We start from the raw sequence: 23,259 nt of genomic DNA, 5'->3' as shown, positions 1-23,259 counted from the left end.
ATGCCAATGTAAAACATTTTAAACAAGTTGCTGCTCTTTAAAATTAAGTTCCTTAATCTACCCTTTCATCCTATTATATCTGTATCATATCCCCTTTTCTTCTTTAGAAAGAATACACATTTATAATCAACCTGATTTAAATAAAAATATTGGTTTTTCTCTGTCCCACACCAGAGGCTCTTCTGATTTAGGACACAAGAATCTCTCAACCCTTTTTTTTTTTTTTTTTCAATATGTCTGGGTTTAGAGATGGAGTGAGCCAATTCCATCTCCAAAGCCAGCTTGATATATTTGGGATATTAGGCATAGTTTTTCTTACTACTTCCTGATGGAGGGGGGCACTGTATCTTATGGGGACATAAAGAAAATTTTTGGATTATGGAGTAGTCCGTGAGGGTGAACCTCTGAGCCAGTTGCCTTGAAACCATTCTGGATGTTGGATCATCTGGGCCATGGTGTCATCAGAGACCTTCCAGGAGGTCTTGGCTGATCAAACCTGATGTATCTTAATCTGGAACAAATCCATAGCCTCTGGCTTTCTGTGGAAACAAAAGCAGAGACTCTTTTCCAAAGCAAATAATCTTTATATCCAAATGCTGAAGTCAAGGTACCTTTAAAATTTACATATTTATTTAACTCAACAGCTTTTACGATAGAATCTTTTTCTGTAGTTAAAAATTCCAAAGGCAACACACACCAGATTCTGTGTAATATCCATCTTTGTAAGACTGAAATGCCACTGTGGCTGCTGGCTCTGCCCACCTCAGCTTTCCAATGTGGCGGCGGTAAAGTTTACTGCCAGATTTGGGTCTGAAGCTATGTGTATCATTAACTATCAGAAGCAGTTCTATCAAAGCAGTGCATAGCCCAGAAACCTTTTTATCTTTCTTTTTCTTTTCTTTTCTTTTTTTTTTTTTTTAACTAGCAAAGGCTAAATCCACCATGCAGCAGAGTAAAGTGCCGCTTATAGATTTCTCATTCCCGCCACACTGCAGGTCAGATGCACACGCCAGGCTGTGTCTCTCCCCTCAGCCTTCCTACTCCCAGAATTCTCTTCTCTCTTGTCCCGCCTATACTTCCTGCCTGGCCACTGGCCACTCAGAATTTTATTTACACAGAGCAATATCCACAGCAATACAGCCAGGTGGTGGTAGCACACGCCTTTAATGCCAGCACTAGGGAGGCAGAGGCAGGTGGATCTTTGTGAGTTTGAAGCCAGCCTGGTCTACCAAATGAGTTCCAGGAAAGGCACAAAGCTACACAGAGAATCCCTGTCTCGAAATACAAACAAACAAACAAACAAACAAAAATGTTGTTATACTTGTGTACACCCATGCACTACCCTGAAACACACACATGAATAAATGTAATAAATATTATTTAGAATAATTTTTAAAAATCTATAATTAGAATGCTGGTCTTGGTCTGGTGTTGGCACATGCCTTTGATCCCAGCACTCAAGAGGCAGAGGAAGGTGGATCTGTGTGTTTGAGGCCAACCTGGTCTGCATAGGGAGTATCAGCACAGCCAGGACTACACAGAGAGACCCTGTCTCAAAAATTTTTTAAAAGTTGGGGGTGCTGGGCCTGTGTGATAGTTCAGTCTGGTTTTTTAGTAGGCAAGAGGAGTATGGTCCACTGTGAGTCTCTCAAAGGTCAAGGAGATGTAACGGTTGGGGTTTCACTTACCTCTGAGTACTTTGGGACATTTCTCTGGAGTTTGTGTTTGGACTTGATTCTTTTTCACCCATGGTATCGATCATCTGCATGTTCTCTTCTGGCAATTCAGAGTTCAAGTACCCACACAGAACAAGTCACTTCCCTGTACAATCTGCTTGGTGGAAGAGGACATTTGGGGAAAGAGCATTAACCCTGTAGCAGGAGGCAAAATGTAACTAGTCTCTCTGCAAAGGCTATACCCATGTCATGACTTTTGAAGCCTCAGTGTCCTGAGATGGCAATGAACATTGGGTTCAGTATTTATGAAGACACCAGTGGGGAGCCCAGCCCATTAATAATTCAAGCAGAAACCAGGAGTTACCAGTTAATCATTGAATTCTTCTGCCACAATAAGAAAGGGGAAGGCCTGGCTATAGGGGAAAGGGGAGGAGTGACAGTGTCCTCAATGAAAAGGACCCATGTACCTGCAGCTTCTACAGGTGTCTCTGGCTGCAACTGTGAATAGAGTATCTGCCTGATACCCACTCAAACAACCTTCCTGCAACCAGAGGTGAACGGGTTAATCTGCTGTGGCAAAGAGGTAGCCTTAAAGAGTAACTCACTGAGGCAGGCATAGGGGCAGCTGTGGGCAGGCAGTGACCCAGACTTCCCAGATGTGCCTGGCACCTTGGCTGAGTCAGCAGCAGCCTCAGGGGAAGCTGTGCAGCTGCCTAGGGACAGCTCTACTCCTGTACCAGCATCCCCTTACACCACTCCCAGCCTTCTTTCTGAGACTCATCAACCAAGATGACAGTATTGTTGGCTATCAGCTCCACTGTATTGTTGGCTATCAGCTCCACTGGGCACTCACCAGACACACAAGAAACAGCAGAATCACTCCTGCAGGACTGAATCTGTCTAACCCTATGACTAGCCAAGGGATCAGCTTCCTGGATGCATGGAGCTGGTGTTGAGAGGCTTTACTTTGGTAGAAATGGGACTGGGGTTAGCTGACCACACCTGAGAACTTGGACTTGTTTACTATGGGTAGGCAGGATCTACTTAATCATCCAGACCCCAGGAAACTCACAGGCCAGAAACAGATTAGAAGCTTGTTCTTTGGTTATCATGTGAACTCGAGCCTGCTGAGTCCTTTCCTGTTCACTATTGTTTGAGTCTTAGGGGACAGGCTAGCCCCCATGGCCACCATAGGTAGGTTCCCTAATTGAATGGAAGATGCTCCAGAAGCCAAATGCATCCACATCCAAAGGTTAAGGCAGATATGACTTTGGCTAGTATTGATGAGATAGTGAAATAGACATTATAACATCAATTTGTGAAGAAGCTGAAGAAAAAGAGACACATGTGAAAACATCTTCATGTTTTTTTATATCTGGGCATAAAAATACATGCCTGTTTGTTCCTCATCCTCTGCCTCTGGACCTTGGCAATGGGCATATTTGTGAGACAGACATGTCCCCTACCTAGTCAGAACCCTGACTTATGACATGCCCCTCTGGGACTCTGGCAGGGAGACTAGGTCTATGTCTCTTGTCTCCCCCACTTCCAAAGCCTTGCCAACCACCATACTGAAGCTCTTTCTCCTCATCTTCCCTCTCTTGTTCCATCGTCTTCCCTCTATACAAGGCAGGGGGCCCCCTTTGAGCATCCCTCTTAAAGCAAAGGTAGCCAGGCAATCATCTGCTCTGGCTCCCTCATCTATCACCCTGAACTGTGTTTCATGATAAAATTACTCATACTCAGTCAGTGATAAATGAAATCAGTCTCAAGGCTACCACACAGAGTGTGAGTGAGAGCTCCCCATTCAGGATCTCCAGGATAGGTGAGGGAAATCCAGGTGAATTGTTTTTGTGTTAATGCACAGCCAGGGCGATATTAATGGATCTGTATACAGCTATGTGTCCTTTGTGTCATTGCTGGGATGCGTGTATGTTTGTGGAGGCTGGGCGTCCAACCCTGGAAGAAAAGCCATACAAGATACATAGGTATGGTAGCCATGGAGGGGCTAGACAGAGTGAAAAGTGAAAAGGCTGAATCCATAGAGAGGAGGCTGAATCATCCAGATAAGGAGACCAAACCACAAAGCAAGACTGGTGCTCTGAGAGCCCCAGCTGATATCCAGGGAGAAAAGAAGGCAACTCTCAGGCACCTAGATGGGTGGCAGAGACACGTGTCTTTGGGTAAGAAAGCAGACAGAGGAATCCTTAACACATTCAAAAATTAACAGGGGCCGGGTGGTGGTGGCGCACATCTTTAATTCCAGCACTTGGGAGGCAGAGCCAGGAGGATCTCTGTGAGTTTGAGGCCAGCCTGGTCTACAAAGCGAGTTCCAGGAAAGGTGCAAAGCTACACAGAGAAACCCTGTCTCGAAAAAATAAAAACAAAAACAACAACAACAAAAAAAATTAACAGGACCCTTGCATTCCATCCAGAGCCTTGGGAACTAAGGAGTTCAGAGATCAGGCACCCTTGGTGCCCAACAGGCCTTGTGTGTAACAGATACCCTACTTCTGCTTCCAGTCAAGGAATCAGACGCAGTCCATTTGAGTGCCAATGAGCCTAGGACAACTATGAGACTGTATTAGACTAGTGAGAAACAGCAGGGACAGAGAAGGGCTGATGGACCAGTAGAGAAGAAAGGAGCCCTCCCAGGAGTAGGAACTTTCTTTGACAAGCAGTAACACCTCAGAGGGGACTCCTGTATGCAGATACACAGATCTGTGTTGATTCTACATTTGAAGACAATGACTAGAAGTCAAGGGATCCAAGGAGCCAACAAGGACTCCAAGTTACATCAGAGGTGGCTAGAGGTAGCAGTTCCCACATAGGCCTTCAGCTAGAAGTTTCCAGGGATCTGCTGATGGCTGGATTAAGGATAGGTGGCTTTCATTTAATTCTTTTTCCCTCTCCTCCCTGATTTTTGCTTGTTTGTTTGTTTACAATGCTTGGAATGAAACCCAGGACTTCATACATGCTAAGCAAGTACTTTAGCCCTGAGCTACTGCATCCCAATCCAAACAGGTGATAATTTTAACAAGGCCATTTCCTTCAGAGACTATTGGAAATAGTCTTACCAGGTTAGAAATATAGCTCAATAGTAAAGCATAACATGTGCAAAGAACTAGGTCTAACTCCCAGTGCAAGTGCATGCATGTAAGCATGCACACACACAAATACAAAGTTACTCCAGAGATGCCTGTCCACTGATGGCTTTAGATGCAAGCTTCCTATCAAACTGAAGAAACAATGTAGGAGTTCAAGACTCAGGAGCATCTCACACTCCTGCATTCTGCCTGCCTCTGTCCCTACATCCGGCTCTTGGATGCCACATTCCTGACCTTCTGCTTGTCTATCTATACAACTGGGAGCAAAAGCCAGAATCCAGCTGAAGGTCCCACCTCATTCCAGCCTGTACACCTGAGTACTTCTTTACCAAAGGGACACCATAGAAATCCTCGACCCTCCAATACCAGCAGTAAACTTCATTGTCTCCATAGGCAATGTTTCAAACAATTTCCAGAGACAAACCACTCACCAGGTCTTATGTGCAGCTAGCTGTATGCCCTTCTGTAGCACACATGTATGTTCAGTCTCAGAAGCTTCCCTGTAGCCTACAGAGACCCCACTTCCAGGCGAAACATATAGATCCAGCATCAGCAGTCTTCATGCCCTATGGGCACATTTCTAAGATTATCTTCTCACAATGGGACACTGGTAATTGAATGAAAAAAGAAAAAATTAAAAAAGCAAAGGAAGGGGTTGGGGATTTAGCTCAGTGGTAGAGTGCTTGCCTAGCAAGCACAAGGCCCTGGGTTCGATCCTCCTCAGCTCCACACACACAAAAAAAAAAAAAAAAAAAAAAAAAAAAAAAGGACATGACTGCTCCTAGGTATGGTAGAGGAGAAAGTTTATTATAGATATGTGGGAGAGCATAACCAGAGGCCAGGTATCTGGGAGAGTCCAGAGTGAGCATGACGAGACTGAGCTGTGCCTTGTGAGGAGAGGGGATAGGAGAGAGGGGAGAGAGAGGAGAACCAGGTGCATCAGCCAGGTTGGCTGGTTTGGCCAGAGGCCCAGACAAAGTAGACAAAAAGGACCAGGTAATCAAAATGGTTAAATTATATAGGGAAAGCGACTGGGAGAAGGGCAGCACAGCCCCTAGGCTTGAGGAGTTTAGGGTAGGAGTGGGGTATGTCAGCAAGAGGGGCCCTGTAACAGTTAGAGACTGAGAAATGAAGGGATAACCTGACAGTCAGCATCCATTTTGATATGTCAAATAGACACTTCAGCCGTTGGTCCTAGTTTGAAACCCAACAGTAATGAGTACTTTTCAAGGACAGGACCCTGGTCCAAGGCCAACAAGAGTCTGCTGCTTTCATTATGAAGCAGTCTCACCTACAATCACAGTTAGTATGCTTCAGCAAATTTGTTCCTCCTGGTTCTGCAATAAACCCTAACCCTTCATGTACATCAGGGTCAGTCTGAGGTCCTGTAGATAGGGAACAGTGCCAAGCTGAGACACTGCAGATGCTGTAGCTGACAGTGGAGTCCCTCTGACACACTCCTTGGGTGAGACTTTGGTAAGATTTGCCTACCCAAGAGACAACTAGACAGCTGATGAGTCAGTGATCTGCTGCAGTACACATTGCAGGAACCATAGGGACTATCCATGTAGTACATTCAGAAAAGACTTCCAAGAAGCTCCTTTGTGCCAGGTTGTACTCCTAATGTTCAGTGACACTAGAAATATCAGTCAGGAAGAACAAGGAGCCCAAGTAGTGATACAAATGTTGAGCCCTGACTCAAGAGTCTCCAGGTTATAGTACCAAAAGAAAGACCCAGAGTAGTTTGGAAGGTCTCTCAAGGGGCAAGAGACAGAACTGGGGGTCCTACTTGTTAGTTATTTATTGGCGCTCTTACCCCGCGAGGAACATGTCCCGAACACGACAAATCCACAGAAGAGCTGTTTATTAATATAGGATAGGAAGAGACGTGACAGGCTTGTGTGAAACACACACATGAGTGAGGAGAAGAGAGAAGAGGAGGAGAGAAGAGGAGAGAGAGAGAAGAGAGAAGAGAGACCTGTGCAACATGGTGCCGGCTTTTTTAAAGAGTGAGCTGCGCATGTGTACAGGACCGCATGTGGCTACTTCACGCATGCTGTAGATTACATGGCTGCGCGCAACCATATAAAGCCCTAGTCACGCGAGATGTTCTGACCTGGAAATGGCTATTTTGAACCGGAAATAACTAAGCGGTCTGCTGGGCAAGCCCAACTGTGTGTACATGTTGTGATTTCCTATCACTACTACCATCAGCAAGCCAAGATCAGAGATGGCAATACTGACGGGCCAGAGACAATCAAACATAAGGACAAAAGAGAGTCCTATCAGGAACTATGCAGCTTCCACAGACAATCTATAGAACTTTAGCCCACAAAAAGGACAAAACAGGGCCTTAACACGGTAATGTAGGACAGAGTTCAACCTAGATGAAAGGTTCTTCTGGTCTCCCAGCAAGTCTTCAAAAGCAAAACAACAGGACCAAAATGGTTTCAAAGTGACTTCTTAATATCCAGAGCAAAGTGAAAAAAAATATTTTAAATAGTACACATTAAACAAAATCCACAGTTCTTATTCCCGATCAAAACTCACCAGGTAGATGAGGCAACAGGCAAACACAAATCAAAAAGAGAAGGAAAACCAGTCAACTGGAGATGAACCAGAAACAATAAAAACGATCAGATCATAGACACACAAGTTACAGTACTTGTTCTTGCCACTGCATTCAGATGGTTAGGTGCTTAGTGAGGGCCTAATGGGATGTGGCAAGTAGGAACATTCTGAAACTGTGCTGTGAGAAATAGGAAATCACATGACCCAGAGGGTATGTGCTGGGCACCATGGCATATCTGGGACCTGTACACCTCACCAAACACCAGTTTTGCCTCCTTTAATAGTTAGTCCCATTTTACAGATAGAACTCAAGGTTAGGGTTGAATGCCTTTCCAAAGCCACACAGCCAGAAAGTGATAGACAAATAGCCCTGGGCATGTGGAGCCCTTAGCTCCAGGCCTCTGTGCCATGCAACATTGGTCACCAGATATCACCATCCTTACAAATGCAAGGCAGTACTCAGGTGACTCCCAGCACCAGGAATAAAAGGCTGAGACAGAGAGGAATTTAGGTCTAACAATATTCCCTGGCAGGAAGCAGAGGCTATCCTTCCTTCCTTACATACCTACTTTTAGCTTTCCAACCTTGTTGGAAACTTCCATAGTTTGAAGGTGGAAACAAAGATTTGCCCCAGGCAGACTGGGATCCTGCCCTGCCAGACTTTTGTCATGCCCTAAGGCTAGAGCTCTCTTATCTATAGCCTTTGAGTTCAACCACCTACCTCACCCACCTCAGCCCCTGCATCTCAGAATAAAAAAAAAGGCTAAGAACAGAACTCTTGAAAGATACCAAGGGGTTGGGGATTTAGCTCAGTGGTAGAGTGCTTGCCTAGCAAGCACAAGGCCCTGGACTTGGTCCTTAGCTCCGGAACAAAAAAAAAAAAAAAAAAAAAAAAAAAGGAAGATAACAGAACCACAGAAGGCTCCTGTTGAACCTGCTATTCATGGGTGACCAAGGCCTCCCTCGAAATAGCACCAATCCCAGAGTGGGGCACTCTACTCAATGCCCCCAGACCAGGAGCTGGTCCAGGAAGACAGACAGACATTCCCTGCAGATATGAAAAAGTAAGTACAGGTGCTCTGAGCCACCACCAACCCACACCTCCCCCACAGCCCCCGCATGAAGACACAAGGCTGGGGAACTTGGACAGGAGTGGTTTGTGAGATTCCGTAATGAGAACATTGTAGCATGAATCTTAAAGAGTCTTATTAATAAGATCAAACCAGAGGCCAGTTATTGGGGTGAATGCTGGAAGATCAGAGAAGCAGAACAAGCCACGGCTATCTCACCTTGCTAGTTCCTCAGGTGATCCTGTTTCCTCAGGCTGGAAGCTTCTGAGTCCTCCTCCACATGAATCTCAGCTGAACTGTGTTGCTCCAAAACCTGAGTGCTTAACCAACCAAATGCTTAACTAACTACATGCTTTAATCCTGGTCCTCACGCCTTATATACCTTTCTCTTTCTGCCCCCACTCCCTGGGTTTAAAGGTTGGGTTTCTGGGATTAAAGGCATGGGTCACCATGCTTAGCAGTTTCTAAAGTGGCCTTGAACTCAGAGATCCCGCTAGCTCTGCCTCCCAAGTGCTGGGATTAAAGGCGTGCACCACCACCGCCCAACATCTGTTATGACTTACTCTTCCAATTTTCTAGCCACCATTTTTGGCTTTGTTCTAGTGGCTGTCTGTTCTCTGACCCCAGATATGTTTATTTCGGGGAACACACAATATTTCAGGGAACACAATACCCAACACAGAACATAGCGATGAAAAACCCTGTCTTTTACTGAGCAGGTGTGTGCCTGGGCTTTGGGCTTTTTTGGAGGGTTTGTTTCCACTCAGCAAGGGGTGGAGATTCAGGGAACAAAAACAAAGCCGCACCCCATAGTAGCCACAGCTCTAACTCTAGGGTCACAGACTGAGGCACTCAGACGTTGATTGGAGTGACAAAGGGCACCAACCAGAGATTCCAGGACTAGCAGTTGCTCAAAGCAGATTCTCAGTAGGACCTTTCCCAACCCCCATCAGACCATGGCAGCATGAGCTATGGCGGCCCAAGCGATAAGAAACTAATAATTTATGTTTCCAGCTCCCACTGCTGGCGCCAAGGGATGGATGGCTGAGTCACAGCCTCCCCCTCACTGGAGCAGCCTCAATCCTTTATTGCACAAATTATTAACGACCAGAAAATGAATGATTGTAATCAGATCAGGGCTGCCAGCACTCTCTATTTCATTTATTTGTATAACCTCCCCCCCCAGTGGTGGAGGGCATAAAAAGGCTAAGGAGCTAACCTGAACCCACAGCAACCTCATTTGAAGATGAACCCTGAGGATCCAAATCATGTTCAAGCCTGATCTCTAAGCTAGAACTACCAGTAGTGGGGTGGTATGGGGCCAAAAGGATGGGCTTCCCATCCCAGAGTGATAGACCACCTCAGCACCATTATCATCTTCATCTTCAACATGAATGGTTATCATCCTAAACTGGGGATGGTCTAGGCCAGCTCTCTTCCTGTTTATCCTTTTCTGTACATACCTCTCCAACAGAATCTCACCTGTCCTTCCCACTGTCTTCCTGCTGGGCCATAACTCCCTTGGAGCAAGAGTCAGGATGTGAGGGTTTCTGTGCAGCATCACAGAGCAAGCCTTCAATGGTCCTCTTACAAGTCCACTTTCAATCTCATTGACTTCTTGTTATACTATGGTGTGTAAATTTAGATTTGGAGATCTTATGTTCCACCATAAATTGGCTGGCAGACTTCCGATCAACAAGATAAACCTGTCTCCTTTGAGGTAGGTATTTTATTAGTCTTAACCTCACTTCTGCAGCAGGGGCTTGGGTGGGGAGTGGAATCTCTGTCCTGGAGTCCTCCTACATTGTAAGGGACTAAATGGTGCTCAGGATAAAAGGGGACTGGGCTACTGGACTCAGGGTTAGGGTTACCCAAAAAACTTCACCTCAGCATCAGAGAAACCTTGCTAACCATGAAAGCAGCCATGCTCCAGGCTGAGAACCCAAGGGATCCCCACGGGCAGTGGTCTTAATTTAAAACCCATGTATTTGTAGACATCTGAGTATGTGCTGTGAACATGTATGCCTTTCTGCTCATGGTAAACTGATAGAAACCAGGCCACAGGCTTTTGTGTAGATTTTGTGCAGGGCCTCCACACACTCATTTCTGGGGTTGCAGTGCATGACTCCAGAGTTACATAGCACAGACTTTCTTTCCATTGTTATACAACAGTATCAAGGGATAGCCTATTGTGGCCCCTTGGCACAACTCAGGAAAAGAGATGAACCCTGGTGGCTTGGTCCTCACACCCAGGGATTCCTTACAGGATATCAAGACATCAGTGCACTCCAAAAGCACCCACCAGGGAATGGGGCCCATTGGCAATGGGAGTCCACCAGTAGCCCTAGATATTCCCACCATTATGCCAAGTATTATATGTAAGGTAGTGTATTTTATGTCATGCCATGTTACATGTCCTGACTCTATTACTATTCTGCAACATGCTTTTTCCAAACACTACTGTTCTATACTATGTCACTGAATCTTGCCCTGTGACCACAATGGGGCAAGGGCATATGACACACATGGAGATCTTGGTTGTTCTGGAATCTGCCCCTGGGATATTGCACCTTGATCATTATATCAGGCTCTCTTGAGCTTGTACTGCCTTCCTGCAAGTGGCCATCAGTTTCTTCCTGCTCAGAGGACATTACTCAGCCAATGCTGTTACCAGGCAATTCTAGCTGGTTTTATCTATCTTGAGGTTCCATTGGCTTTCCCTCATCCCAAGTTCTACTTTCTAGAGACCCAGAGAGCAAAACTCACACAAAAATTTACTACACACAGGAAGACTGTGGTAGATGAAACTTGGTCAGCATCAAGAGACCTCAGTCAAACACCTAGAGCTTGGGATGCAGGATCTTACACCAACCTGATTTGCTCCTAGCAATGTTCTTGAATGCCTACATACCACCGTGTCAGGGCCCTCAGATAAGAGTACCACACATATCCCATACTGGACTACCAATCTACGTAGTGTCTGCTAATGGCAATAATGTCAACCCTGACTATGCCAGAATTTTCTCCAAGGTATGTCTTTTTTTTTTTTTTTTTTTAAATAAAGAGGGTAACTATAACCAAACTCTTAATAATATTCTGGAGACAAGAAGGTATGTAAACTCCCACCAGGACAAGTGGCAGAAGAAGGAAACAGGTAGGCAATGGGGCTACCACAACACTGGGAAAGTTGCCATCAGGCCGGGACTAACCCACCCCTATGGTGGCCAGGTATCTCTGCCATGCTCAAGGGAAAGGGCTGAGCATACATACCAAATGGTTAAGAGTAGATTCCAGCCAATGGTACCAGATCAGAATCTAGGTGTTGCGTTGGGTCACTGCATGTGTTAGCATACATGAATATGATCAGTGAATGCCAATGCCCCTGTAGGCACCTGCTGGAGTGCATCTAGTAAGCAATGCTGCCCATGCATCCATAGGAGTGGTACCAGTCTGAACTCAGGCTCATCTCCATTTCTTTAGTGAAAAAGGTGAAAGTCAGTAGACAGCCCAGTCTCATAAATATCCTCCTTTCCCCTAAGAGACAAAGCACGCCTATAGCCAGCTCATAACAAGCCCCAAGCCAGGCATGTCCCAGCAGGGCAGCTCCTCTCAATCTGACCAGGACCAGCAACAGACACATTCCTAAGGGAGCACTAGATAATTTACCACTAAGCTCTGACCTTGAAAGTTAACTCTACCTTTCAGTCCAACAGCACTACCAACTAGACACTTGGACCAAACATGCTGTCCTAGCAGAAGAACAGAGTCTATTTCGTAGTAGTGACTGCAGGTCTGGTATTCTGTGTGCAGGTTTTAGCATACCTGTGATATGTCTGTGATGTTTGTGGTGAAATAGCCTGCTTTGTATGGACATTGGAGGGGATGCCTATGCATTGTGTACCATCCTGCACATTCAAGTTCAGGAACTTTAAAAGCAGTAATGTAGATGAAGGTTGTGACCCACCTATGTTTACTTTGTGCTTTGAGCATGCATACATTTGCTGGTGGTTAAACAGGAGTACTTCCTCACAGCTCTATGTCCACTGAAGATTGAGCCTACATTTGTTAAACCTATAGCTCTGAATTTGTCTGTCTCTATACTCTGGAAGAGCATGCAGCCCATTACCATAAGCAGGCAGACAGCCTAAGGGGTGGACTAAGATTTTGTTCACAGTTCCTCCTCTGATCACATCTTCCAAAGGATTCTACCACATCTGGGCTTAGTAAACAGATAAGTGATGGACAGAATAAAGGGGCTCCAAGAGGAGGCAATCTTAAATTGACAGGCAAGCCTGCTTGGGACAGAGAGGGGTCTGATCAGACCAGCCCCTCCTATATATCTCAGGTCACAGCCACTAGGGTTATTTATGACTCTCCTCCCCCTCCTGCAGTGGCACTCTAGCCTCAGCTTGAAGCAGAGGGCCCCCAAACAGGGGGCCCAGGAGCAGCGACCAGGCCATGCCAAAGCCAGAGGGTGGGGCCTCCTGGGTGGAGGAGGGGCTGTACTGTATATGTAGGCAGTCTGGATGATTCTAGTGCAAAAACTGCTTCCCTCTAGCCTCTGCTCCATTCTAAGGAGTACAGTGGAAGGTGTGGCCAAGGTGTTGCAGCCTAGGATACAGGTATAGCAAGTATAATGTCCCCAAAGAGGAAGCATGGTCCCCTGGCAGTGATCTTCATCTCGGGAAAAGGAGTAAGTATAGTGGGGCTTCCTTGCCAAGCCCTAGAATGGCACAATGGACAAAGGGAAGAGTCTTCCAGCCTTGGACCTAAGCCAGACTCTTTCTTTTCAGGAAGAGATCCTAGTACTCCAGGTGAGACAAGACTGGCATGAAGTTAGGTTGGGTATTTTGAGTAGCCCTCTACTCTTACTGATCAGTGGCCCTTGACCTCTTCTGAATGATTTCTATGCATAAGCATGATAAGAGATGGTAAGCAGGGCTAGAAGAGAAGAATGGGCAAACTCACACACACACACACACACACACACACACACACACACACACACAAAATAGTGGCCTTCTCAGATCTAAGCCTGTGTTTTTTTGTTTTTTGTTTTTTGAGACAGGGTTTCTCTGTAACTTTGGAGCCTGTCCTGGACTAGCTCTGTAGACCAGGCTGGCCTTGAACTCACAGAGATCCACCTGCCTCTGCCTCCTGAGTGCTGGGATTACAGGTGTGCGTCACCACCGCCCGGGTAGCCTGTGCTTGTCAATTCCTCAGAAGGCCTTGAAGCCAAAACCTCTGCACACAGGTGCAGATTAACATGAGAAGCTCTAGGCTGAAGGGATGTCTTTAGAAGCAAGATTGGGGGTTATGTTCAGGCAATGAACACCTGAGGTCCAACCCTTGGTCTTAATCAGAAGCCCTAATGGTCTCTCCAGGTGTGGCACAAATACTCATTAACATTAGGGCCTCTCCAAGGCAAAGAATCACAGGCAGCACCTATATGCATTAGACATGCAAGCATCATACCTTAGACAAGACACAGGCCATAGAGAGAGAGAAAAGGAAGGCTTATTGTCTGTCAGGAACATACTAGTGTACAGGATCCAGGCAAAGTAATGGAGCCAAAGTTGTTAAAGAAAGGAGTGGTCTGGGCTGGAAAGATGGCTCAGTGGTTAAGAGCATTGACTGCTCTTTCCAAAGGACCTGGGTTCAATTGCCAGCACTCACATGGCAGCTCACAACTGTCTGTAACTCCAGGATTCAACACCTTCACACAGATATACATGCAGCCAAAAACACCAATGCACACAAAATAAAAATAAATAAATTATGAAAAGAAAAAGCAAGAAAGGAGTGGTCACCCACTTCCATCTATGCTCCGAGGCACCAACAGACCATTATATGAAGAATAGTATTATTAGAAAGAGTGCAAGAGGCTGGGCTGTGGTGGTGCATGCCTTTAACCCCGGCACTTGGGAGGCAGAGACAGACAGATCTCTGTGAGTTTGAGGCCAGGCTGCTCTACAGAGCAAGTTCCAGGACAACTAGGGCTATCCACAGAGAAACCCTGTCTCAAAAAAAAAAAAGAAAGAAAGAAAGAAAGAAATTAGAGTGCAAGAGCTGTCCAGACTCCTAGCACATGCTTTATGTGAGCAGAGCATGTGTAGCTCTCACTCTCCAATACAACTTGGGAATGGTGAAGCAGACCCATGGTTGAGGGGGAAGAAAACTTGCCCCAGTAACAAGGTTTATACCAGTTGGTCCTGGGTCACTAGAGGAGGTGGCAAGAGGCAGGTTCACTCCAGGCCCTACCGTGAAGAAGGTTATTTGGGTTATTTGTACAGAAAAGCTTGTGACCCAGCTCAGAACTCCAGGACAAAGTCAGAGGATGCCAGGTGCATTTCAGAAGACAGAGAGGAAAAATGGGCCACTTTCTAGTGTACCCCAACATGACACACAAACAGATATGCCTCTCTCACAAGCTAATACCAAAGCCACAAGATATCTCAGTTTCTCTTCATGCTGATATTGATTCCACACAAACATGAAGGAGAGAGGGTCAGGAACCAGTCATCCAGCTAATCTGCTCCCTCCAAAATATCAAGGTGAACATAGACAGAGCAGGTCCCTCTTTCCCAGATTTGTGGCTCTTGGGGATAGAAATGCGTTGGTGCGCACATTTGCTGAGCCAACTGTGACCATCCCCTACTCCAACCCTGATTCTATTAATGCCTCCTTGTCCCATTCCATGACTCTGACTCTGCTTGCCCTGGAGGTAGGCATCATAAACAGCTGTGTGTCATTCAAAAACTGTTTCACCTATCTCAAGTTCTCATCTGCAAAAAGAGAATATGCAATAAGTGATCCAGTGTACCAACTTGGTGAGAAACATGTAGTGAGAGAAAACTGACAGAGAAGTGTTGTTCTTATTTATGAATAGAACTCAAACACTCCACAATCCAGCCCCTGCAGATACATAGAGGCAGTCTAAGGGGAAGGGGAGCAAGCTCACACTCAAGGGAAAATAGGACCATCCCAGCTCCATTTCAGCAGAAGCCCACTCACCTATCCTGCAGGTTACTCTACTTTCCCTTAGGTCAGAGCTGGGGTCTTGCACTCAGCACCCATACCCCAGGGTCTCCTTTCATCCTCCCCACTGGGGAGAAGCCAGTGGCTGCAGCCCTGTCCCCGCGACCTCCAGTGTCATCGGAGTCCAGTCGGCCTTCACGCACCCCCCGCCGGAGCCCGCGCCAGCCCGCCGCGCCAGGGCGGTTTAAATGGGCCAAGTTGTGGCGGCGGCGGCGGCGGCGGCGGCGGCGGCGGCGGCGGCGGCGGCGGCGGCGGCGGCGGCGGCGGCGGCGGCGGCGGCGGCGGCGGCGGCGGGTCTTCCAAGTCCTCCAGTGAACGTCGTGTGCGGCGGGGCAGCTGGGGGGCGGGGGAAGGCGGGGCTGAAGCTAAGAACCCATAGCTGATCTACGAGCAGGACTGGCGATTCCGCAACTTCTCACTGCCAGGCTCAGCATAGCTCTAGCTAGTGCTGAGACAAGGACTGGGCGTGAGTGCAGTTGGACTTCCTACGCTCTGCAGAACCTAGGACCCAGGAGCTGTGGCCCAAGATCTTAGACAGTTCCAAGAGAAGCATGCCTCAGGCGATCGAGGCCCAGCTAACCATCCAGACAACTGTCCAGGGATACCCGGCGGCCAGCAAGGCGGCTGCATCAGCTGCGAGCACTGACGCACAGTAGAGCGCCGAGTGAGTGTGTAGTCAGGCTCTATCCAGGGCTTACCGGCCCAAGACTCAACTCCAACCAAAATAGATAGAACAGGCAACAGAAAGCCTCCATCTGAGTGCCATGCCAGCAGTGAAAAAGGAACTCCAGGGACGCGAGGACCTGGCCCTGGCCCTGGCTACCTTCCATCCGACCCTGGCCGCGCTACCGCTGCCACCACTCCCCGCCTACTTGGCGCCACTGCCCGCTGCAGCAGCCCTGCCCCCGGCCGCCTCGCTGCCCGCCTCAGCTTTGGGCTACGAGGCACTGCTGGCTCCTTCACTCCGCCCCCCGCGCGCTTACCTTAACCTGCACGAGGCCGCGCCTCGCCTCTACTTGTCTGGAGACCCGCTGGCCTTGGAGCGCTTCTCAGCTACTGCAGCCGCAGCACCGGATTTCCAACCGCTACTAGACAACGGTGAGCCGTGTATCGAGGTGGAGTGCGGCGCCAACCGCGCACTGCTCTACGTACGCAAACTCTGCCAGGGCAGCAAGGGCCCGTCTATCCGGCACCGGGGCGAGTGGCTCACACCCAACGAGTTCCAGTTCGTCAGCGGCCGCGAGACGGCCAAGGACTGGAAGCGCAGCATCCGCCACAAAGGTGCGGCCGCAGTGGGGGCTCCAGCCGCCGCTGTCCCTCTTCTTTGGTTACCCAGGTTCCTCATTCTGCCACCTGGCACACCTAACGTTAGCCTAGCGGGGGCGCTGCCGCTCCAGGGCTAGTGCTGGAGATACCCTTCTTCCACCCCATCACAAGGCCCGCCAGTCCACCCACTCGCGCACGGGCGACTTAGTTGACATAGCAGAGGTTTCTCAGCTTCCTGGATCCCTTCAGCCCAGGCCAAAGCGCTCTAGGGTTCTGGGTCTGCGAGGCCTGAAGGCAGGGGAAGTTTACCGAAACTCGGGAGAGGCTAATGGGAGGGGACGTCTCTTCTCCCTAGGCGCCTAGCCAGCGCCTGACAGGAGTGGTGGGGAGCACTTGCTGCAAGGGTAGGAGTGCGCGCTAGTGGAGGTTGTGTGGGCAGGTGGAGGCAAGGGAACCTAACAACGCTGGCGATACTGTCAGCCACTGCCTGTTTGGATCGTGGGTCCAAAGGTGCGATGTGGAGGCTCCTGAACCGGGTTAAATAAGCGCTAGCGCTGCACCAGGAGTTAAAAAGTTAGGGACTTGAATGCGTTCCGTAGGGTTGAGGCCTACCTCTTCCTGCGAGGTAGGAAGGAGCAGGCCAGATCCCCTTCGCACCTCTCACCTCATGGCTCAACCTACCTAGCCTTGGGACCAGTTTGAAGAGGGTGGAACGCTAGAGGAGGGCTACGGGGGAGGGGGAAGTAATCCCTTAGTCAGGCAGGAGCACTCGCTCAGAATCTGAGTTTCAGAGCCCCCGCATTTCTCAAGCAGCTGCCGCAAGGGTGAGACAGAAATCCAGATGAGAGGTTGGACACAGTAGATTTGAAAGATCATTATGAATTTCGTGCACAATTTGCGGGGGGAGGAGGGAGATCTGGCCTTACAGCTATGCCCCTGAAAAGCATGCAAATGCTATCTGCACCTGCCCTCCCTCTCACGTGTTCTGCTTGGTCTCCTGGCAGGGAAAAGTCTGAAGACGCTTATGTCCAAGGGGATCCTGCAAGTGCACCCCCCGATCTGCGATTGTCCAGGCTGTAGAATATCCTCGCCCGTGGTGAGATATGAGATAAGCTGGAGCTTGTTGGGCAGAAGGGCTGGGTTTCTGCTTCAAAACTGGTGACTATGTTGTCTGGGAATGAAAATCCTAACCTCAACCCTGCTGATGTGCTAGAGGAATCTGAGAAAAATAAATAGGCCACTAGGTTACTTGGCACTCTCCCAGACTGTACCTGGGAAAGAGAAGGAATCCCAGGTGCAGAAGCCATTTCCAGGTTGGATACAGGGTGAGCTGTTTAAGAATTATTTATTTATTTATTTTATGTGTGTGTCTGTTTCATGCATGTCTGGTGTCTATGAAGCCAGAGAGGGAGTCAGAAGCCCTGAAACTAGAGTTAAGGATGGCATTGAGCTGGATACTTAGAACCAAACCCAGGTCCTCTGAAGGGAGCAGCAAGTGTTGTTGTGATAGTGGTTTGGGTTTTTGTTTTTTGAGACAAGCTTTCTCTGTGTAACCGCCTTGGCTGTCCTGGAACTCACTTTGTAGAGCAGGCTGACCTAGAATTTGAAGCAAGTGTTCTTAAACACTGAGTTACTTCTTTCTAGTTCTTCCACCCTTGGAACTGTTTCTACTCAAATGGTCCATAGCCTTTTTCCTGGACCATGTCATTCATCTTGGGCTTTAGGACTCTCCTTGGACCAGATCTGGAGGTCACCAAATCATCTGGCACACATGAGAGTGATGCTGATTGTGGGGTTGGGTTCATTCTGAGGTATGACAGTACTGACTTGCTTTGACTGTGATCTGGGATAGTTCCAGGCTTAAGGGTGAGTAACCTATGTCTCTGGGGTGCTGAGTTGGAATCCTGCCCAGCATGTGCCTAAATGTCTGAGTGTCCTGATGGAATAGCCTGGTCAGGGCAGGCTGTATAGGTATCTAGTAAGCTGAGGTTGGGGACTGGTTAGAGAATCCCACCAAAGGTAGACCATGTTTTGAGAACATGAAGAACAGTAGAGTTTAGGGATCAACCATGCATGCCTTTATGAAAGAAGGGTTTGAGGGATTCATTTGAAAAGGAGATTACCTCAGGAGAGCCCCTTGGGGAGGGCAATAAGGATCTTGATGTTGAAGTAGGGCTGTACCTGTCTTCACCCAGCATCCTTTCTGCAGGGGATTGAGTGAGGCAGAGATGCCATGATAGGACCCAAATGGCCATTTTAAATCTGTTTCATTTGGGCTAGTGGTGGGGCATCCTTATGGGCCCTGAGGGGCATGCTGAGAAACCACAAACTCATGCATGTGGAGCAGGTGAAGGGGAGCCACATGCCTACCCCACCAGATCTAATACAGGCCTCAGGCTAACACACATACTATTTTCACAAAACATGTAGGTGAATACAGACATCATTAGCTGCTGGAACCAGAGGCCAAAGTCTCTCCACTGCTATACCCTTCAGGTAGCTGGTGCAAGAGGGGGTCCTCATTAGGTTTATAGGGTTCTATTTTCTGTTTGGATGGGAGGAGTTATGCTTACAAATCAATGCCTGTTGAGTACCCCTATAAGACTGGGAAACAAGTAGCCATGTGCCTCTCTCACTTCAAGTGGGAAATATGCAGCTGAGAGAGGGATGGGCCTGCTGTTTGTTTGGGGCTCCCAATCCCTACCATGGGTAGGAGACAATTCAGACCTGAGGCCAACTTTCCTAAGCCTGGTTCCTTCTTAGAAAGACCTTCTCACCTTTCCCACACTGGAGCTCTCTCCTGTACCCCACAATCAGGACCACAAGTATGTATCAGTATCACATATATTCTAGTAGTTGAATACAATGTGCACATAAATCAGAGGCCCTGAGCAATGGCACCCTCCCACTGTATGAAGAGGGCTAGCTCTTGATTAGGTTTTCAGATATGTTTTCAAGTTTTCAGATATGTTAAACAGTAGGGCTGGCTGACATTTCCAGTACATAAAGGACTGTACTATATTCTCAGTCCTTGGGTATGATCATGATAGCCATCTGGGTCCTTGGTACCATTTCTCATGGGTCATCCCCCCAGGTAACACCCAAGATCCAATCTGTGGTACCCTCAGAGTGTGGAAGGTGCAACTAGGTCACTTTTCTCAGTTGTATATGTCATGGGGTTGAGGCTGGCAATAGCCAACTGGCTCTGGCTCCTTTCCAAGTGACAGTCTCATGACCCTTGTGTCCCTTTCTTCCCATTGTATGGGAGAAAGAAAAAAAATGTTTCTTTTTCTTATTGAGAGAAAAGCAAGAGCTCATAGAAATGATTCCCTAAGCCTGTGGAATGACAGAGGCCTGGGACACAAGCCTGGTAGGTATAGTGTCTGTAGGATATATCCCAGATATAATGAATGATTCCCCCTGCCCCCTGCAGCCTTACCTTCACTCTGCTATTCCTAGAACAGTGCAGAATAAAAGTCAGGTAGAGCTTAAAGGGGGCCGTAGAAATAACCCTCTTGTCCTGAGGCCAGCCCTCAGGCCATAGTGATTCAAACCACTGACTTGGTACTACAGGGTCCATATCACCTACTCTGGAAAGTAACCAAATGCAGGCTCCAAACGACTCCTGAGGGCAGATGCAGCAGAGACTGTGGCTCACAGAGCCCTGAGTGGTACACTGTTCAGACAGCAGAGCACTTGCCTAGCATGCCCGGTATCTCAGAAATGGGGGGTAGGGTGGGGTGGAGAGAAAGAAATAAAAGAAAAATGACTGCTCTTTGATGTTTCCGTTTGACAATGAATAGAGAGAATGGGACTAGAACCCTGCCCCAGGTTGCATACATATCCCAGCAGATTCCAGACCCTTGAAAGGAAATGGGGTTGAAAGGCATTGTATGGTGAGCCATCACTGAGGCTGAACCTACAGAGAAGAATTGGACTGGAGCCTGTGGGTCTCCACTATCTTCCTTGTGTGCTGGTCTACAGCAATAGGGCTTCTGCACCTTGGCCCGGTCCCTGGACACTGAAGGCCTGACCTATTCTAACCCTCCTCTTCCCACCTTCTTAGAACCGGGGACGGCTGGCTGATAAGAGAACAGTCACTTTGCCCCCTACACATGCCCTAAAGAAAGAAAGAACCACCAGTTTCTCACCCAGCAATGGTGACAGTGATGGAACTGGCCCAGCCTGTAGGCAGCAGCCAGGCCTGAAGCAGGAGGATGATCTACATGTCCATATCATGAAGAGAAGGTACTTGTTCCATGGCCAGGCCAGGAAGCTACTGTGGGGGTGGGGTATCAAAGTCAAGGGTCTGCAAACACTGTGAGTTAGGTACAGGTAGGAACCTTTCTTGACATCCAGGCACTTCTGTGCAGGGGTCACTTTTAGGGAATGGGTTGGTGACAGTGGGGCCCAGAAGCCTGTACCAACCTGGGCTGATGCTCCAAGTCTCCCTAAGGTGGCTGATATGAGGTTTCTCACTCTGGCTGAAACACCTCCAGTAACTAGGAATTGATTTCAGTAGAATAAGCACCTTGTAGATGAAGCCTCAGTACATTGTCTTCCCTCCCCAACTATGCAGCCAGGCTACTTTAGGTGCTCAAAGTGAAGAGAGGTCGGGACTGTTGTCCTCATTCATTTCTGGTAAATACAGAAGCTGACTCTTGACTGGCCAGTAGGAGCTGAAGCACATTTAACTTGGCATGGGGCTCTGCCTCTTAGACGCTGCCCTAACTACTGGTCCAGCAGGATACTAGATTCAGATTCATGTATACCCTTCTGTCCAGGTGTATTCCTGGAGCCATGCTAATGCTCTGTTTTTCCCTTTTCAGAGTCCACACCCACTGGGATGTGAATATTTCCTTCAGAGAAACATCCTGCAGGTAGGAGTCCAACATTGTGAGTCTTCTACACACATCACAGGCAACAAGGAGTTTTATTGCTGTGCCTGATTATAAGTTCTATGCTGCCTGCCTTCTCTCTCTCCTCTGCCTATGGACTCCTGTCTTACTCATTATTCTGACCAATATGAACCAATGTGAGCTGAGTATCCACCAGGTTTTCTATGTGTTTTTGCACAGCCTGGGAGGTGGGTGGCAGGATCCTACCTTAGCCAAGCTCATCCCACATGCCAAGTAGCACAGGCAGAGGTTCTGATCAGAACACATCTAGAGCTTGAGTACATGCTGTCCCTGATGGGCTGTCCATTTATATCCATCTGCTCAAAGATGAGACTGTAATATTCTCTGCTTACCTTCCCAGAAATGGACCAGAAGGTGAGAATGGTGATATGTGAGTGATGTCTTGAAGAATGTATGAGAATTCACTGGGGCAAAGGGGTTTTGCAAAGTTGTGTTAGAATGAGGGAAGAAGATATGAGGCCAGGTTTGGCCAGATGGAGGCTAAAGATCTGAGCCTTGAATGCTAGACCTATTAGGTTTTGTCTTCAAGAAAGAAGGCACAGGTCAGGTGTTTTCTTAGTAACACATGGATTCATGATATGGAAGCATGGTGGGGGGCTGCAAATGCAGGACGTAGCAAGAAGATGAAAATGAAGTCACCAGATAAGGAAGCTCCAGTGTTAGGAAGATCCAGTCTCCTAGTTCCTGATGAGTATGCCCAGATGTGGCTTCTGGCTAGTGGGGTCCAGTCTTACCCCAGGGCCTACAGGGGAATACATCAGGAAAAGTCCAACAGTGGCCTCAGGACTAGCCTCCTGTGGCCAGAACTGTGGTAGCCAGGCCCCAGGCCAGTCACATTTAAATGTCTGTTCTGGCTTCTTTCAGATGTGTTATTATTTGTGTGATTGACAACATCTGCATCCTGGGGTTGTATTACAATAAAAGCATCTTTAAAACTTATTTCCACCTAATTTTGAAGTTGCCAGCCCAACTGATCATTTTTATGAACCATCATGAACACTGATGACATTTTATGAGCCTTTTACTTTACATGCTGCAGGATAAATTTATCAGCAAGGCCAGTAGGGAAGTTGGTGGCTATGCCTCTCCTCCAGGAGCAGTTCTTACCTCCTGTGGTCCTCCTCACAAGGCTTTAAGGAAGATGTGCCCATATAAGTTTGTCACAGTGTCAACAACTGCAGCCTGGTGCCCCTCAAGAAGCCCCTTAGTCCTGAGAGCCAGGACTCTGAAATGGAGAAGACAGAAGGCCAGGAGTACTGACAGCCTTCAGCTTACCTACTGGTGGATCCAGTGTCTAGAAAGGAAGGGATGCAGGTGGCCAAGACCACCTGCCTTGTGCTATCCCCACCTGGCTCTTTGTTCTGCCTTGTTGGCCTGTCTACTCAGTCTTTTGTCTCTAGTTTCCTGTCCATGGATCCATCTCTGTGTGTCACTCTCCACTTGTTTCCATTGATCCATCTGTCCATCGACTTTAATCCTCTGACAAACCTTGCAGTGAACCACCTGCTTGCTTGGATCAAACAAGAGTCAAAACTCCCCCTTATGTCTGCAAAGCCTTGGGCAGCATAGCCTCTGGCCCCTCATTATCCCTAAACTGACAGAGAGGGGAACA

At 47.9% G+C, this 23,259-nt stretch overlaps 1 protein-coding gene and 1 long non-coding RNA gene across 3 annotated transcripts in view; one reads left to right on the top strand and one right to left on the bottom strand.

Moving 5' to 3' along the window:
- Positions 1-510: 510 nt before the first annotated feature.
- On the bottom strand, positions 511-17,123 carry LOC118577133. Its single transcript, XR_004944166.1, has 4 exons — positions 16,446-17,123; positions 5,215-5,390; positions 1,689-1,830; positions 511-539 (listed from the first exon to the last, which is right to left on the bottom strand). It is a non-coding gene; the product is annotated as an uncharacterized LOC118577133 (long non-coding RNA).
- Positions 15,823-23,259, top strand: part of Samd11 (sterile alpha motif domain containing 11) — an 18,712-nt gene continuing 11,275 nt past the window's right edge. For both annotated transcript variants that reach the window (XM_036177188.1, XM_036177187.1), the window contains exons 1-4: positions 15,823-16,743; positions 17,733-17,824; positions 20,795-20,976; positions 21,558-21,608. In XM_036177188.1, the coding sequence (XP_036033081.1) occupies positions 16,227-16,743; positions 17,733-17,824; positions 20,795-20,976; positions 21,558-21,608 (842 nt within the window). In that variant the 5' untranslated portion in view covers positions 15,823-16,226. The remainder of the gene's footprint in view (positions 16,744-17,732; positions 17,825-20,794; positions 20,977-21,557; positions 21,609-23,259) is intronic.

This window comes from Onychomys torridus, chromosome 2, assembly GCF_903995425.1.
Source record: "Onychomys torridus chromosome 2, mOncTor1.1, whole genome shotgun sequence".
Classification (NCBI taxonomy): Eukaryota; Metazoa; Chordata; class Mammalia; order Rodentia; family Cricetidae; genus Onychomys; species Onychomys torridus.
Note: the sequence above shows the minus strand (reverse complement) of the source record. Positions and strands in the feature narration are given on the sequence as shown.